The sequence below is a fragment of the Cupressus sempervirens genome, chromosome 11 (assembly GCF_028749045.1).
Source record: "Cupressus sempervirens isolate cs-2001-9-10 chromosome 11, ASM2874904v1, whole genome shotgun sequence".
NCBI lineage: Eukaryota > Viridiplantae > Streptophyta > Pinopsida > Cupressales > Cupressaceae > Cupressus > Cupressus sempervirens.
Genome location: NC_143128.1, coordinates 588,485,651 through 588,501,069, shown reverse-complemented (window position 1 = coordinate 588,501,069; position 15,419 = coordinate 588,485,651). Strand labels below are relative to the sequence as shown.

General features: G+C 35.5%; 1 protein-coding gene across 1 annotated transcript in view; it reads right to left on the bottom strand.

Annotated features, from left to right (window-relative positions):
• LOC149531035 (uncharacterized) overlaps nt 1-11,107 on the bottom strand; it is an 83,849-nt gene extending 72,742 nt beyond the window's left edge. The window contains exon 1 of the mRNA XM_089811509.1: nt 10,948-11,107. Within this exon, the coding sequence (XP_089667635.1) occupies nt 10,948-11,023 (76 nt within the window). The 5' untranslated portion in view covers nt 11,024-11,107. The remainder of the gene's footprint in view (nt 1-10,947) is intronic.
• Between the last annotated feature and the right edge of the window lie 4,312 nt (nt 11,108-15,419).

The window sequence follows — 15,419 nt, the reverse complement described above, 5'->3', positions numbered from 1 at the left end:
TATTTGTGGTCCGGAGTTTAAAGCCCCAACTGAGGCTGAGTTGAGCGGATACCTCTTGGATGAGATGGTAGAGGACATGAGGGTTGACCTCGAGGAGAACCAAAAGAAATGGATTGCAAAGGGTTGCACCATCATGACTGATGGTTGGACCGATAGGAGGAATAGAACACTCTTCAATTTTCTTGTATCCTGTGGAGGTGATTGATCATTCTACTTTCCTACATACATTGTAAATTTTGATTTGTTGAATGCTAATTTGTTAATGATCCATTTAATATTATAATTCGTTGTTTTGTTACTTGTAGGATATACCATGTTCATAAAATCCATTGATGCTTCCACACATGTGAAAAATGCCACATATTTATGTGAGGCTATTGAGGAAGTTATAGCAGAGGTGGGGGAACAAAATGTGATCCAAGTGGTGACGGATAATGCAGCAAATTATGTTGCAGCAGGTAAACTTTTAACTTTGCAAGTTTTGAAAATAAATTTATTTGAATTTTGAAATTTGAGTTTCTAATTGACTTAAAATTGTTGTAGGTAAACTTTTGATGGAGAGGCACCCCACCATATTTTGGTCCCCTTGTGCGGCACATTGCATTGACCTCATGTTGGAGGAAATTGGCAAACTTGAGTTTGTCAAGTCATGTGTGGAAAGGGCAAAAAACATATGCAAATTCATTTATAATCATGCATTTGTCCTTAGCACAATGAGGAAGTACACAAAAAGCAAGGAGTTAGCTCGCCCAGATATCACGAGGTTTGCCTCGAATTTCATCACCTTGCAGTCCTTGTTGACATCAAGGGATGGATTGAGGAGCATGTTTGTTGGGCAGGAGTGGATTTGCTCTTCCTATGCTACGACCACTGTAGGGTTAGATGTGGTGGATTGCATATTTGATGAGGATGGTTTTTGGAAACCCGCTAGAGAAATCCTTAAGGTAAATTTATTGCCATTTAACATTTAGTATTTTGCTTTTACTTTAAGTTATATTATTTTATATTTAAGTTTTGACTCAATTTTTTTGTTTTACTTTATATGTAGGTCACTGAGCCCCTTGTAGCTTTGCTACGAATTGTTGATGGGGAGAAGCCCTCTATGGGCTACATTTATGAGGGCATGGATAGGGCCAAGGAGGCCATCAGAGCCCAATATGCAGGAGTGCAGGAGAGGTATGGCCCTATTTGGGACATCATCGATAGGAGATGGCAGAATCAGCTCCATCAACCCATCCACGCAACAGCTTACTATCTGAATCCGGCATTTCGTTTCCGTCCTGAGTTCAAGGCGGATGCGGAGGTTCTCATTGGCTTATACACAGTGATTCAGAGATTGAGTAGCGATGAAAATAGCGCTGCTGCGATTGTTGAGCTAGAGGAGTTCAACAATAAGGAAGGGCCACTTTTCTCTAGCAAGATGGCCATAAATGCTCAGACAACACTACAGCCAGGTAAAAATTAAATAATATATTCAATGTTCATAAATCTAGATTCTAAACTTAAAGTTGATTATATAATGCATTAATTTTAGAGTTGTAATTTGTAAATGAGATTAATTGTTTTTGTTTTTTCCTTATTTCAGATAGATGGTGGCAAATGTTTGGGGCCACAACCCCAAACCTTCAAAAAATTGCCATCCGCATTCTGAGTCAACCGAGCAGCGATTCTGGATGTGAGCGCAGTTGGTCCATGTTCGAGCACATCCACTCGAAGAGGAGAAACAAGTTGACAATGCAGAGGTTGAATGATCGTGTCTTTGTTCATTACAATCTTCGTCTTAGGATCAGACAGATTTTGGGCGCTGACTCCTCTCTGATCATTCTGGAGGAGATTGATCCAGAATCAAAGTGGATCACAGAGACCGTGGACCCAGTCTTCACTGAGGAAGACCGCGCGTGGGTTGACCAAGTGGATGTAGAGGCTGCCGCTGTGGCCAGGGCAGAGGAGGCAGCTAGAGCACGTTCAGGCATTGGTAGACGCACACGCGCACGCATAGACGCAGGCCCTAGCGACGTTATTCATGAGCCCATTGCCCATGCAGGGGACATGGCTCGGCGGTCCTCTAGGACCTACCTTACACGCCTTTCTCATAGGCAACCTGGATACTCAGAGGCTGAGATTGAGGCTGCAACAAAGCTACAGGATGATGATGAGGATGATGAGGCTTGAGCTGGAGCCTTGTTTTTATATTTTGTTTACACTGTATAGATATTGATAGTGATACTGAATCACTGATAGACATATATTTCAAACTTTCATGGATCTTCATCTTAGATTTATACATACATTTATGATTTGATGTCTTATAGATCTTCATGATTTCATCTTACTGATTCTATGATTTGAATCATTATGATCATTTGATTTTTATTTACTTCAGCTAGCATACAATTTACATTTTAGTACATAATGATAACATAGTTACGTACGTGATGGATTTTATGTTTCATGTTTATGTATGTTAGATTCTATTTGATGATGTTATAGTGTTTTTAAGTTATATTCAATAAAGGGTGCATGAAATAAGTCTTAAATTGTTAAAATCTTTACATTTAAAAGGTTTTTTCAAATTTGCCGATTCATCGCCGATTCACCGGCGATTCACCCCTGATTCACGATTCGATTCGATCGTGCCGATTCCAATACAATTCCGATCCACGTTACTTTGCCTCATCCTCACCTTTTTCAATTCCTTGATCACAACACACTTCATCAATTCTCATTTCATTTATAAGATAGGATCCTTCATTTATGTTATTGTTTATTTCTTTTGAATAATGTAACATAGGATGTTCTCCTTGCACAACTTAAACTACCTTAAGAATGAACATTTATGTGGATGTATGTATACCTCTATCAATTATGAGTCATTATAATGAATAGGAAATCGAGAAGGGTATATCAAAGATAGCCACTTTCCTAAGTATCAAGACATTAATCAAAAGTGGAGCTTCCATAGAACTAAAAATTATTTAGCACCTCTTTAGATTTATCAACACTCGCACTTTGATAATCCAATTCTTTGATATGGTCTTCAATAGTCTTACTTATGCATAAACAATTCATACCTTCTATAGTATCATCTCCAGAAACATATTTTCTCTCATCCACGATATTACTATCATAATGATTTACCAGATAACTTTCAATCTATATTCCACAAGGATATGTCCCTACAATTTTTTGACCCACACTGGTCCCCTACAATGAAGGAAGTAGTGATACTCATAAAATGGAAGTTGCAAGAAACTCAAAAATCACAAAGAAAAAGACCTAGTTCTAGAGCAACCATAGTGGTCTTCAACTGATATGGACGTTCACCTACCCATTTAAGTGTCCTTCCCAAGCCCTCAAAAAAATTGCAAAAGGCCCATTCAACCTTAAAAAACCTCTCCTACAATTTGCCACAATAGCAGACAAAGGATAAGAAAAAAATTGGGAGGTAGTAGTGAATGGGAGTGTCAATTGTGCCACAAACATTATTTTGGGAGCTATACTAGTTTATTGCCATCTTTTGTGGATAGGTTGTCAAGGGATCAAAGGTTTCAAAAAAAACACAAGAACAATAACTTGAGGCAACTAGATTGCAAATCGAGGGGAGGCATTGAAAATAAGGACTCCAATAGAGAATATATACGCCTTTGAGTATCACAGCCCCACCCACTCCCACTTCCACTACTAGTAAAGGAAAGAGAAAGAAGACTAAAGGTCAAACAAATATTACTGATATGTTTGATTTTAAAGCAAACGAGGTGGTTGACACATCTATTGGTAGGTTTCATTTTGCTCATGGTATACCATTCGATGTGTGATGTTCCTCGTATTATAAACAAATGGGAAAAGATATATATGTTGTTGGTCCCTCATTTGTACCTCCTAGAGAGACAAAACTACGCACCATCATTCTTGATAAAGAGTACTCAAAAGTGAGCATTTTTATGGACGATGTGAGAGAAAAATGGTTTGAGTGAAGGATGCTCCATCATCATGGATGGGCGGACCAATATCAAACATATGCCACTCATCAATCTTATTGTCACTGGCACAATGGGCTCTTATTTTCTTAGAGCTATAGATTGTTCGGGGAAACGGAAGGATGCAACCTTCCAGTTTCAGCTTTGAAAGATGATATAAAAGAGGTTGGACCCACTAATGTTGTGCAAGTAGTCGCCAATTCAGCTCGGGCGTGTCAGTCAATTGGATTTATGGTGGAGAGTACTTATAGGAACATTTTTTGGACCCCATGTTGTGTGCATGCATTGAACAACACCTTGAAGGACACTAGGAAAATTGATTGGATAAAGGCAATGGTGGTTGATGCAAGAGAAGTGCAAATGTTTATTTGCAACCATCACACATCTCTTGTATTGTTTAGAATATTTTCCAAATAGGATTCCTCAAGCCCATGGAGACTAGATATGCTAGCTACTTTATTTTGTTGGAGACAATGCTTGCGGTTTCAGCGAGCCTACAATCCATGGTGGTCAATGCAGAATGGAGTAGATGGCACGAGTCCATCATACCGAAGGGAAGAAGCGTGAAGCAAAGAATCCTTAATGATGACTGGTGGTCCACAATGAGGTAAGGAAATTGTTATTGCTGATTTAAACAAACTATTTCTGATTTTGCCATTTTTTCATTTTAAAGTTTTAAGAATTCAAAGTTTTAAACTTCAATACTTTTCTAACTTGTATCTTGCTTGCACTTGCAGATACATTTTCTCCTTCATTGAGCCAATTGTACTAGTCATTAGATATGTTGATATTGATTCCCTAACCTTGGAGAGATTCAGGAGATCTTTGATAGCATGCTTGGGTAGATCGGGCAAGTTATTCATATGAAGGACCCACTTTGGCATTTTATGAGGAGGATCTTAGGCCCATTGTAACATGATGATGGAACATTATGAACACCTTACTTCACATGACAGCCTATGCTCTCAATCCAAAATGGTATGCATTGAGACCTAGGGAAGTGGCTCCATCTAATATTGAAGAGAAGGGTCTCAAATCTGAAATCTCAAGTTTTCAATTTACATTTCAAATAACAAAGTAGATCTCTTATGATTATCTCTCCATTTTGATTTATATTAATATGTTATTTTTCTTGTCTTCAACTCGGGTGAAGAAGGGCTTCTTGAAGGCCCTTGCTAAAATGTACAATGGAGATGATGCTACTAAACTTTGGGGTCAGATGCTTGCATTTGCCAATATTTGCGGTCCAACCTTTGGTAGACTCGAGGCAAGGATCAAGGATGGATAGAGCTATATTAGCTTAAACTGACCCTACTAGATGGTGGATGTGGCATGGTAGGGATGCCCCTAAGATGGGAACTATTGTCGTTCATCTTCTTTCACAGGTTAACAATACTTCAGTTGCAGAGAGATGAATTGGTCCACATATAGCTTCATCCAATCGGTCAAAAAGCACAATCTTAGCTCTAGATGATCGGAGAATTAGTGGTTGTTCACATTGCATTACAGCTACAGGATCAGCAGAGTATAAAGTATCTTCAGAATTCAACCTTACGTTGGGATGTCAATCCTGAGGTGCTATGTAGGTGAAGGATGATACGCCTCCAGGATTGGTTAGGGTTCCATTGGATGAGGAAGACCCTCAATGCACCAGTGACTCATAGGCCAACTTTGACAATGATTTAGATTCCTAGAGGACAGCCATATATTTGGCATATATTATTTGCAGAAATATAATGGATTTTGATTATTATGGCTAGTTGATTCTGGAGTCGAACTTCTATATTACTATTTACTATTTTACTATTTAGTTGGACTTCTATTTATGAGACTTGGAGCCTTTGGGCATTTTTGCTATATGTATGCCATATTTTTACAACGAAAGTATTTAAATTTTGTTAATTTGCTTTATACTGAGCTTCTAAAATGTCTATCGTGAATGGTTTATCAATATTATAATATGCATATTTGAATTCTCTATCTATACATAGCAATTCCCCTATTTTTTAATAATTGTCCCCTGCCATCTCCTAAAAAATGGCTATGAACCGTAACTATACTGGAAACACATCCCCCTCCCCTTAAATGTTTCGTCCTAGAAACTCCATGGAGCATAGCTTTCAATGCTATGATTCATAAGCTATAGCGTTTTTGAAAGAAAACTTTCTACTAACTCAAAATGCAAGATTATATCACAAGTATTTTCCTCAGTATCCATAGGATCATTTTTCAAAAATGATTTTTTTTAACTACTTTTGATATATTACTACTAAGTGGCAGCATGGAAAAAGAAACGGATAAGATTTTACCATAATTTTGATCAAAATGGATTTCGTCTTTGCTAATCAATGATGAATGAATATAGACACCTTCACTACAAAGGAAGTCATCATCGAAGGCCTCAAGACACCATGTGGGAATAGAAACTCTTGAGCCTCATCCTAAAATTTTAATCCTTTGTCTTTCTTTTCTTCTTCAAGTTGCACATAGGCTAGGACAGACGCATGATGGTGAAAGAGGAATTGCCACATATGGTTAGTAGCAACCAATGGGGTATCTGGAAGCAATCCAATATAGTGAGGGCCGAAAAGGTGAAGGCGTTGATCTTGGATAATGATTGGTGGGTTCGTGTGGATTATATATTGAAATTCACCAAGCCTATCATGTCTATTCTTCGGTTTGCCAATACTAATCAACCATGCTTGGGGGATGTTTATGATAGCATGGACACAACGTTGGAGAAAAATAAAATTGGAAAGTTATAATACATTCTCATGTTCGGCCCGCTATATGTTCGTATGTGGAAGAATTATGGTGCGACTATTGGGTGTGCTCTAGCTCTAAACCAACTGCCGGTAACGCCTTTGTTCTTCAAACCGGGCGTACATGGCATTTTGTCAAACAGTTTGCATATATTTATTGCATGTGTAGTCATGATTTTCAATTCGATGGTCAATTTACAATAGGGAATCTTGCCATCTTGTATGGTCGCCACCATCGAGCACCGTGAATCTTCTTTCACTTTCTAAGTGGACTCCATCACCATATGGCCATCTCCACATTCATATTTAGATCATCGACTTGGTATAACATGTGTGGGACAACATTGACCCAATCTCAACCATGAAGTTTTCCTACAGGTTTTGACGCATATTGTAGTTCACGCCAATACTTCCATGAAGATCTTTCTCTCAATCTTCGGGCTGATCTTTTTTGTTATTTCCAATTGTACTTTGTTGTTTCAACATCCCAATGTTACAGGAAGTTTTAGCACTAACCTAGGACACTAAAACATTAGCTGGACATTTCCAATGTACAATTGATATGAGTAGTGCCCATTAACATTATTGTATACCCCATATTAAATCCATATGGATCATCAAAAAATACCACATTGGAGGCCTCTGTCGGTTTTTGGTTGAACTGGTTGAGGCAAACTTTTCCAAAACAAATTCTCCAGAGCTTGTTATTATTCTATTTGAACATTTATGGTAGGTTTGTTACTCCAGAACAATTCAAGATGCATATGTGCCTTTAATATAGAGTTGTTACTTCCAAGATAGTGTCGAAGCCCATTAGGAAATGAGATATTTGAGTTTAGGTTTCTGAACTTGTGAGCTTGAACTCTCATCGAGATCTTAATCTAAACTTCGAACATAAATCTATCAATCCACACTTCTAAACTTTGGACCTATACCTTTGAACCAGTGATGTTGAACTTGAGCTACTAGAAGCTTTAGACTGGATATGTACTTTTCGAACTCTGAACCTTGAACCCGATCTATTTAGTTCAAAGTTCAAGTATTCCCCTAAATACTTCCCTTAAAAAAAAGGTGTCAATTTGACAAAAGATTATTAGCAAAAATCAGTGTAGAAAATGTGAAATTTTTCATAGGGCTTGGTTTTAAATATAAAACTTGGGTGTCAAAGGTATGCCAACACATTTGTTGACCTAATGCTTTCATATATTGCTGAAGGATTTCTTTATGATTTAGAGCTTCCTCCTTGGTGGATTCAGTTGGAAGAATGGTTTCATCTACAAATTGTTGATGAGTTATGTTAGTTACACCCTCAATAACTTTAACCCTAGATAGTTTATTTAGGGAGTGATAATGATTAATCATTCTCCCATAGGCTTCTCTCACAATCACAAAGAGGAAGTAGGATATTGGATCCCCTTGTCTAAGTCCTCTAGATATATCAAACAAACCTTTTGGTGAACTATTTACAAGTACGTACATTTTCAGAGTGGATATAAAATTAAAAATTAAGTTTATCCAACTTTCTGAAAAATTGAAATCTTCTACATATTTGCATAATAATCGTCAATAGATACTTTATCATAAGCCTTTTGAATATCTAGTTTAATTAGCATTGAGTGTTTTTTTATTTTGCTGAATTGACTGAACTAATTCTTGTATAATTACGATACCATCGAAGATAGATCTATTAGGTACAAAGCATGTTTGTTCCTCAAAAAGGATTTTAGGAAGGATGACTTTGAGTCTATTTGCCATAACTTTAGAAATGATTTTATATATAGTATTACATAACGCAATCAATCGAAAGTTGCTAATAGATTCTGTATTTGCCTTATTGCAATAAGGGCTATATGCAAGGGAAACAATATTTTGAAAAGACACACCCAAATATGGGTAAGATATAAAAAGAGGAATATATCATTTGAAGAAAAAAGTAAGTCAGTGGAGAATGAAGAGGTAAGGAATAAAAAGGGTTAAAAGAAAGAATATATAATCAGATTGATATATATATATAGTTTGAATATGTTGGTTGATTAAAATAAAAAAAAATTAGAAGCTAACTTGAGGTAGAAAAGAAATAAGAGAGAAGGATGTATGTATGCTGAAATTAAAGAATTCGTGCAGAGATAAATATCAGATTGACGAAGGAAAATTGTGCAAATTGTCCATCATCAGTTGAGTAAACAGCAGTGTCAAGGCAGAAAAGCAGTTTGTGTGCAGAAGGTTGGTGCTTCCATGAGGTCGGTGTTTGCGAAGTGTGGGAGTTGGAGCTTCCAAGGAGTTGGTGCTCATAAACATAAATGTTGCAACCTCTAGTAGGTTGGTGCCTACAAAACATTGTAAAAGAACAAGTTTATATAAAAAAGCAATTACTTTGTCGTAGTTTTGCTCCACATTGGGTTTCCACGTAAATCATTGTGTTATTGTGGTCATGTGTATAATTGTTTATTTCAGTATTTGAAGTTATTGTGTGGATAAAAGTTTTAAATTGCAACTGTTGTAGCTCTAAAGTTCTTTGCAACCGCAAAGCAATTGCTGGGTGTGCAGATTTAAAATTGATCTTTGCATTTTAGAAGTTAGGGAGATTTCTAATTTGAAGAAGTATGATTAGATGGGAAGTATGAAGAAAATGTTTCGAGTCATACAGTCCAAGCTTAAGGAGCACAATGTTGTAGAAATGGGGAGTACAGAAGCAAGTGATTATAATTTTCATAATCGATTTGTGGATGAATTTGTGAGAAAAAATGTTAGATATAAACGAATTACTGATTCTGACTTGACTTGGAAAAGATTGATTCGAAGTGTTTGTGACTAAGTTTGCAAAATTGAACTCCATGTAAAGTTTCCTTTAAGATTGATTTAATGTTATGTGAGATTGTTGATTTGATGGTTGTTTTAGAGTGGGAAATTATAAAATGCGAAAGCCAACGGTCAAGTTTTCTCTCAAAACCTCTTGGCTGTTCGTATTCCAAATAATGCTTGTTTATTAAAGAATGTTGTTGCTGCATTGTATGTAATTTGAAAACAGCTGATAATAAAAGGATTGCCTGCTTGAGAGTGGATGTAGCCTTTATGGTGAACCACTATAAATCTATGCTGTCTTGTGTTTGAAACTCTTTTTTATTTGTTTTCATTAATCTGTTGTTGTTTAAATTAACAATAACAGCATTATGAAAATGCGAAGCGCCAAAAATTATTGAAGTGAAAAAAAAGTGACTGCTGGATTTCAAATTCAACATTAAGAACGTGATCGAAGAATACCAATGTCATAGCCTTCGACAAATTTCCAGATATGTGTGTCAAAATGTTTGCCAATCAAAATCTAAAAGTTTTAATGATACACCACTGGTTAAATTCAACAAAATAGATCTTATCGCTGTAGAATAAAGATTTTCCAAAGAAAGACACTGCCAAAGCTCTTCAGATAGCTCGAATAGTGTTTCGAGTGAGCTATCTCATCCACAATCAGATAAATGTGATTCGACAATGACATTTATAAAAAAATTGAACTGCTCCGTGGACTGTGGTCGTTTGGCAATTCCTGAGGAACTTAACATCGCTGGCAAGGATACATCATCTGCCTCGGCCTGACTCAAAGGCAGGCTTAAGAATATCCAAGTTGAACAATCGCCCAAATCACCACAAGATGAGCAGCAATAAGAATAATAACTAACAACTCCGCAGTATATTCCATAATAGTACAACCCTCTTGAAGATTGATACACTTTTCACGTATAATATTATCCGGGACACCAATAACTTTCTTCTCCTTCCTTGCAGACACGCATCTCTCCCATCGCCAAAGTAAACCCTTCTCTTAACGCTCACAAATGTACTTGAAATTACTTTGCCCCACGTGAATTACAAAGCACAAATTCCGAAAACAAATAAAATTAATTCTGAAAAAAAATGCCAGAACTGCACCGGCAGAGACGTCTACAAATTATTTCACTGAGACAACTTTTGCCATACAAATTGCTCCTGCCACAAGGTTAACTGTTCCAGTCCCGCAGCAGAAAATTTAAAAAGTCATCAAATCTATGCAACTAAAATAATTAAACCTTCGGGGATAAAAGAATAAAAAAATCATACATACCGTGGATTAATTTAACATCTTATTTACTCTGAAATTTCTCATACAAAACGATAAAACGCGAGCACAGTTGCAGACGCGTAGATAATAATGACGCGGACGAGAAAATTCTTACGAAAAGTGATGTTGAGAACGAGCAAAGAATAACTGTCTTTGATGTCGGGAGGTCCTGCTCGACCAAAGTGAGCCATGGCCTGACGAGAAGCAGAGTTCAGGTTTTTGGAGGTTTTCGCAACTCTCTCTACCTGAGTTTAGCCTAAACAATTTACAAGCGTCGTATGAAAGCACTCGCCTTGTGGCAATTATAGGGAAGAGGGGGTCATTCGGGTGTGAGCTATGGAACGTGTTGATCTAGGGGTAAGGACCCCATAGTTGAAGAGGTATCAATAGTTGTGAGGGTGGTTAACATCTTATGAGCTAATTTTAGGATCAACATATGCTATTGATTGAAGTTTGAACAATAAGGAATTGATTTGTAAGTTTTTATTTATTAATAATTATTAAAAACTAATTTATTACAAATTTTTCTTGTATATATCATTGGTTTACTAAAATTGATACTACTTTTAGATAAAGAACATTCACGGTATGTTTCATATAAACTAATATAAAAATGTTAGTTTTCATTATTCAAATTACTCTTTACACAATATAAAGAAACATGTATAAAATATTGTATTTCATATTGTATACTTTTTGAAAAAGGTTGTCCAAACACATGGATAAGACATCATTTTCTTACTTGCTTTCCAATTAATTACTAATGTACAGCTGTTCAACATCCAATGCATATACAACTATAAATAAGAAAATATTTCTTCTAGAACTCATCCCATCTCTGACAAATATCCAACCCAATTGTTGGATTTGGAGTCTTTGATATGCAACTTAGAGTCTTTGACAAGCAAGTTAAGAGTACCCTGCATCATAAACATTGATATGTTTGAGCTCCCCAATCCATCAAAATCAGACAATTAATGCAAAAACAAACTCAAAATCTTCTCTTGGAAACTACAATCAATTGCCAACCAATCAAGTTACAAACTTTCAAATGCCACAGATTAACCAATTTGCAAATTCAGAAGAAAAAATAAGAGGTTGGATTTGAAAGGAAAGCCACAAATGACAAAGAATTGTCAATTTCAAATTCAAAATTGTTGGAGGGAAAAAAAACTATTAATACTACATATGGTTAATGAATTTTGTTGAAATGAACATACATTCTATGTGAGCTCAAAGCACTTATAGGGACTGCATAGAACATCAGTTGCTCAGGATATATCTAGGCATAGAATCATAGAACCTATCAACATAGAATCACAGAATCTATCAACATTCTCTGTATTCTCTGTGCTAACTTTCTAGAATATTAGACTTCTCTATGAGCACTTAGAGAAACTAGATAGAACATCAATTGCTCAAGATATCAAAAGCCCAAAAGACCAGGTATTTTAGCACTTGTTTTTTAGTATTAATATAATTATACATGTTCTGCAAATTAGTAAAGGAATTATATCAGCATTCTCTGTGTTCTCTATTATAGTCCATCATATAATGTATGATGTTAGTGGGAAATGTTGTTTATTCGTAGACTAACTGTGAATTTTTTTGCCAAAGAACTATATCAGCATTCTTTGTATTCTCTATTATAGTCCATCATATAATGTATGATGTTAGTGGGAAATGTTGTTTATTCATAGACTAACTATGAATTTGTTTACCAAATCTTCCAAATCAACAAATAAAGTATGTTATTACTTGTAGTCTAATATCATACAGTATGAAGTTATTTATGTGCCACATAGTAGATTAACATCATTTTTCATCATATAATGTATGTTGTTAACATCTTCTCATGATCCACTATGTAAATCTATGATAGTCCATCATTTAATGTATGTTATTTTTTCTAGACTAATAGTTAATTCATTCCCAAAAATAATAGCATATTATATGATGCAATATAAGAGATATTTTTGTCATAATCCATTGCGTAGTATGAAGTTATTTGTGGATATTTTATGATAGAAATTTCATTTCTATGTAGATCTTTTATAGTCCATCATTTAATGTATGTCGTTATTTCTAAACTAACTGTGAATTCATTCCCAAAAATAATAGTGTATTATATGATGGAATATAAGAGATATGTCATAATCCATTGTGTAGTATGAAATTATTTGTAGAAATATTATGACAAAAATTTTATTTCCATGTAAATCTGTTATAGTCCATCATTTAATGCATGTTGTTATTATTTCCAGACTAACTATGAATTCATTCCCAAATATAATAACATATTAAAAGATGGAATATAAGAGATATTTTTGTCATAATACATTGTGTAGTATGAAGTTATTTGTAAAAATATTATGACAAAAATTTCATTTCTGCAAGACTGATTGAACTACAAACCATCATACAGCATGAAGTTATTATTGGGAGAAAACACAACAATTCTCAAAAAGATAAAAGCATATTATATGATGGAAATGATAAATCTATGAAAAAATCATTTCTAAGAGAGTGACTGAATAATTGTGTTAAGTTCAAATATGGTGTTATTTCTAAGGGAAACATATCATTTGTGTAAAGATAAATGTTTAGTCATTCTCTTAGGAATGATTTTTCCTATAAAAAACTTTGTTTCACTTTTGCTACTATAAGATAATCTCTATATAATGTGTTTGTATGGTTTTTAATATATGACATTTTCTATATAGGCATTATGACGGCAAGAAAGAGAAGAAGTAAAAGATCTACCCAAAAATTGACACCTCACTATCCATGAGGTGTTAAATTACATGTTGTTGACTTTGATGATGAAACACTTCAACCAAGCCAGCTCTTGATAAAAAAAATCACAATCTTGTTGTGGACAATACAAATAGGGTAGATGGTGTTGTCAAATCCTCTAAATGTCAAAACAAGAAGAAAAGCTTCCAAGGCAATCAATGGACAAGAGGATATGGAACATGCCATTGAAGATGTTGAAGATAATTGTTTTTCAATAAGAGGAGCAACAAAGAAGTGGGGAATTCCTATTAGCAGTCTATCTTATTGGCTAGTAGGACTCACAACAACAAAAATCAGTGGACCCCCAACAATTCTCTCCTTGGAAGAGAGCTAGAAGTAGTTCAGTGGTGTAAAGATTTAGCTCAGCTTTGTTGTGGATTGGAGGTAATTCAACTTAAGTCACATATGGTTTACATCTGCCAAACAAGGCCAAATCCATTCAAGAATGGCCTACCAGGTAGATCATGGTGGGTTGGGTTCTGCAAACGCCATCCAGATTTGACAATACAGACTGCAGAGAGTCTAAATAGGGATAGAGCATTCATGCTATGACCAAGTATTGTGGCAGATTTTTATAATAATTTGACAACATTGTATGATTATAATCATTATGAACCAACAAATATATGGAATTGTGATGAAACAGGTGTGCAAGCAGGCAAAAACTATGGAATGCAAGTTATTGCAAAGTTGGGAAGTAGAAGTGTGCCTCAAATCTTATCTAAAAGTAGAGAATGGATCACAATACTATGTTGTATCAATGTTGCGGGTCAGAGCATACTAGGCTTCTATCTTTTCAAAGCAAAAAGAAGACTTCAAAATTGCATTGCTAAATGTGAGGCATGAGCTTGCATGGCAACACAACCACATGCTTGGATGACAAAAGAACTTTTCTTATATTGGCTACATCATATTGCTAGATCTATTCCAGGTGGGGCTTCATCCAAAAATAGGCATCTACTCATTTTTGATGGGTTCATGGAAGCCATGTTGCCTTTGCCACAATTCAAGAGGTGAGATCTTTGGGCATAGATCTTCTTACATTGCTTGCTCACACTAGTCATCGACTACAACCTTTAGATGTAAGTGTATTTTCTCCATTTATTTCAAATCTAAAAGGTCAAAATGGATGGCCAAACATCCACACATAGAAATAAGAAGAACATAATTGGCTAAACTTGCAAGCAAAGCTTTCAAACTTGCCCTTGTGCTTAATAATATTACAGTTGGCTTCTAAAAGACTGGAATTTGGCCATTGAATAAAGATGCTCTTTGTAATGACATGAAGCCAAGTAATGCATTCAACGTTGAAGATGATAATGATGTTGTAGGTATTGAAAACATTTTAAGGTTAGCTAGTTATGATGATGAAGCTATTAAAATTTGTGTGGCAGGAATGGCAAAATGATAGAAAGATGATGCAAATGAAAATAGAAATTCACCAGCAGATGAAAATATAAGTTCACCAGCAAATGAAAATACAAGTTCACCAGCAGATGAAAATACAAGTTCACCGTTAGATGTTACTCAAAGACAATTTGAAGATGGCTTGCATGATGAAATGAGTTTACCAACACAGTTTGATCCACCTAATTGGGTTAAGGAAGGAGCAAGGAATTAGGAGTAGAGATTGAGTTTCAAGATGAAGACATTTCATTATCTATTCCTTCTCCACCTCCAATGCCTAGAGAAGAGGTGGTTCATTATTATGCTGAAACAAAAAATTGGGAGACTTTAGATTTGGAATGTAATGAAGGTGAAGATGGTCACATTGAACATAATCAAGATGGT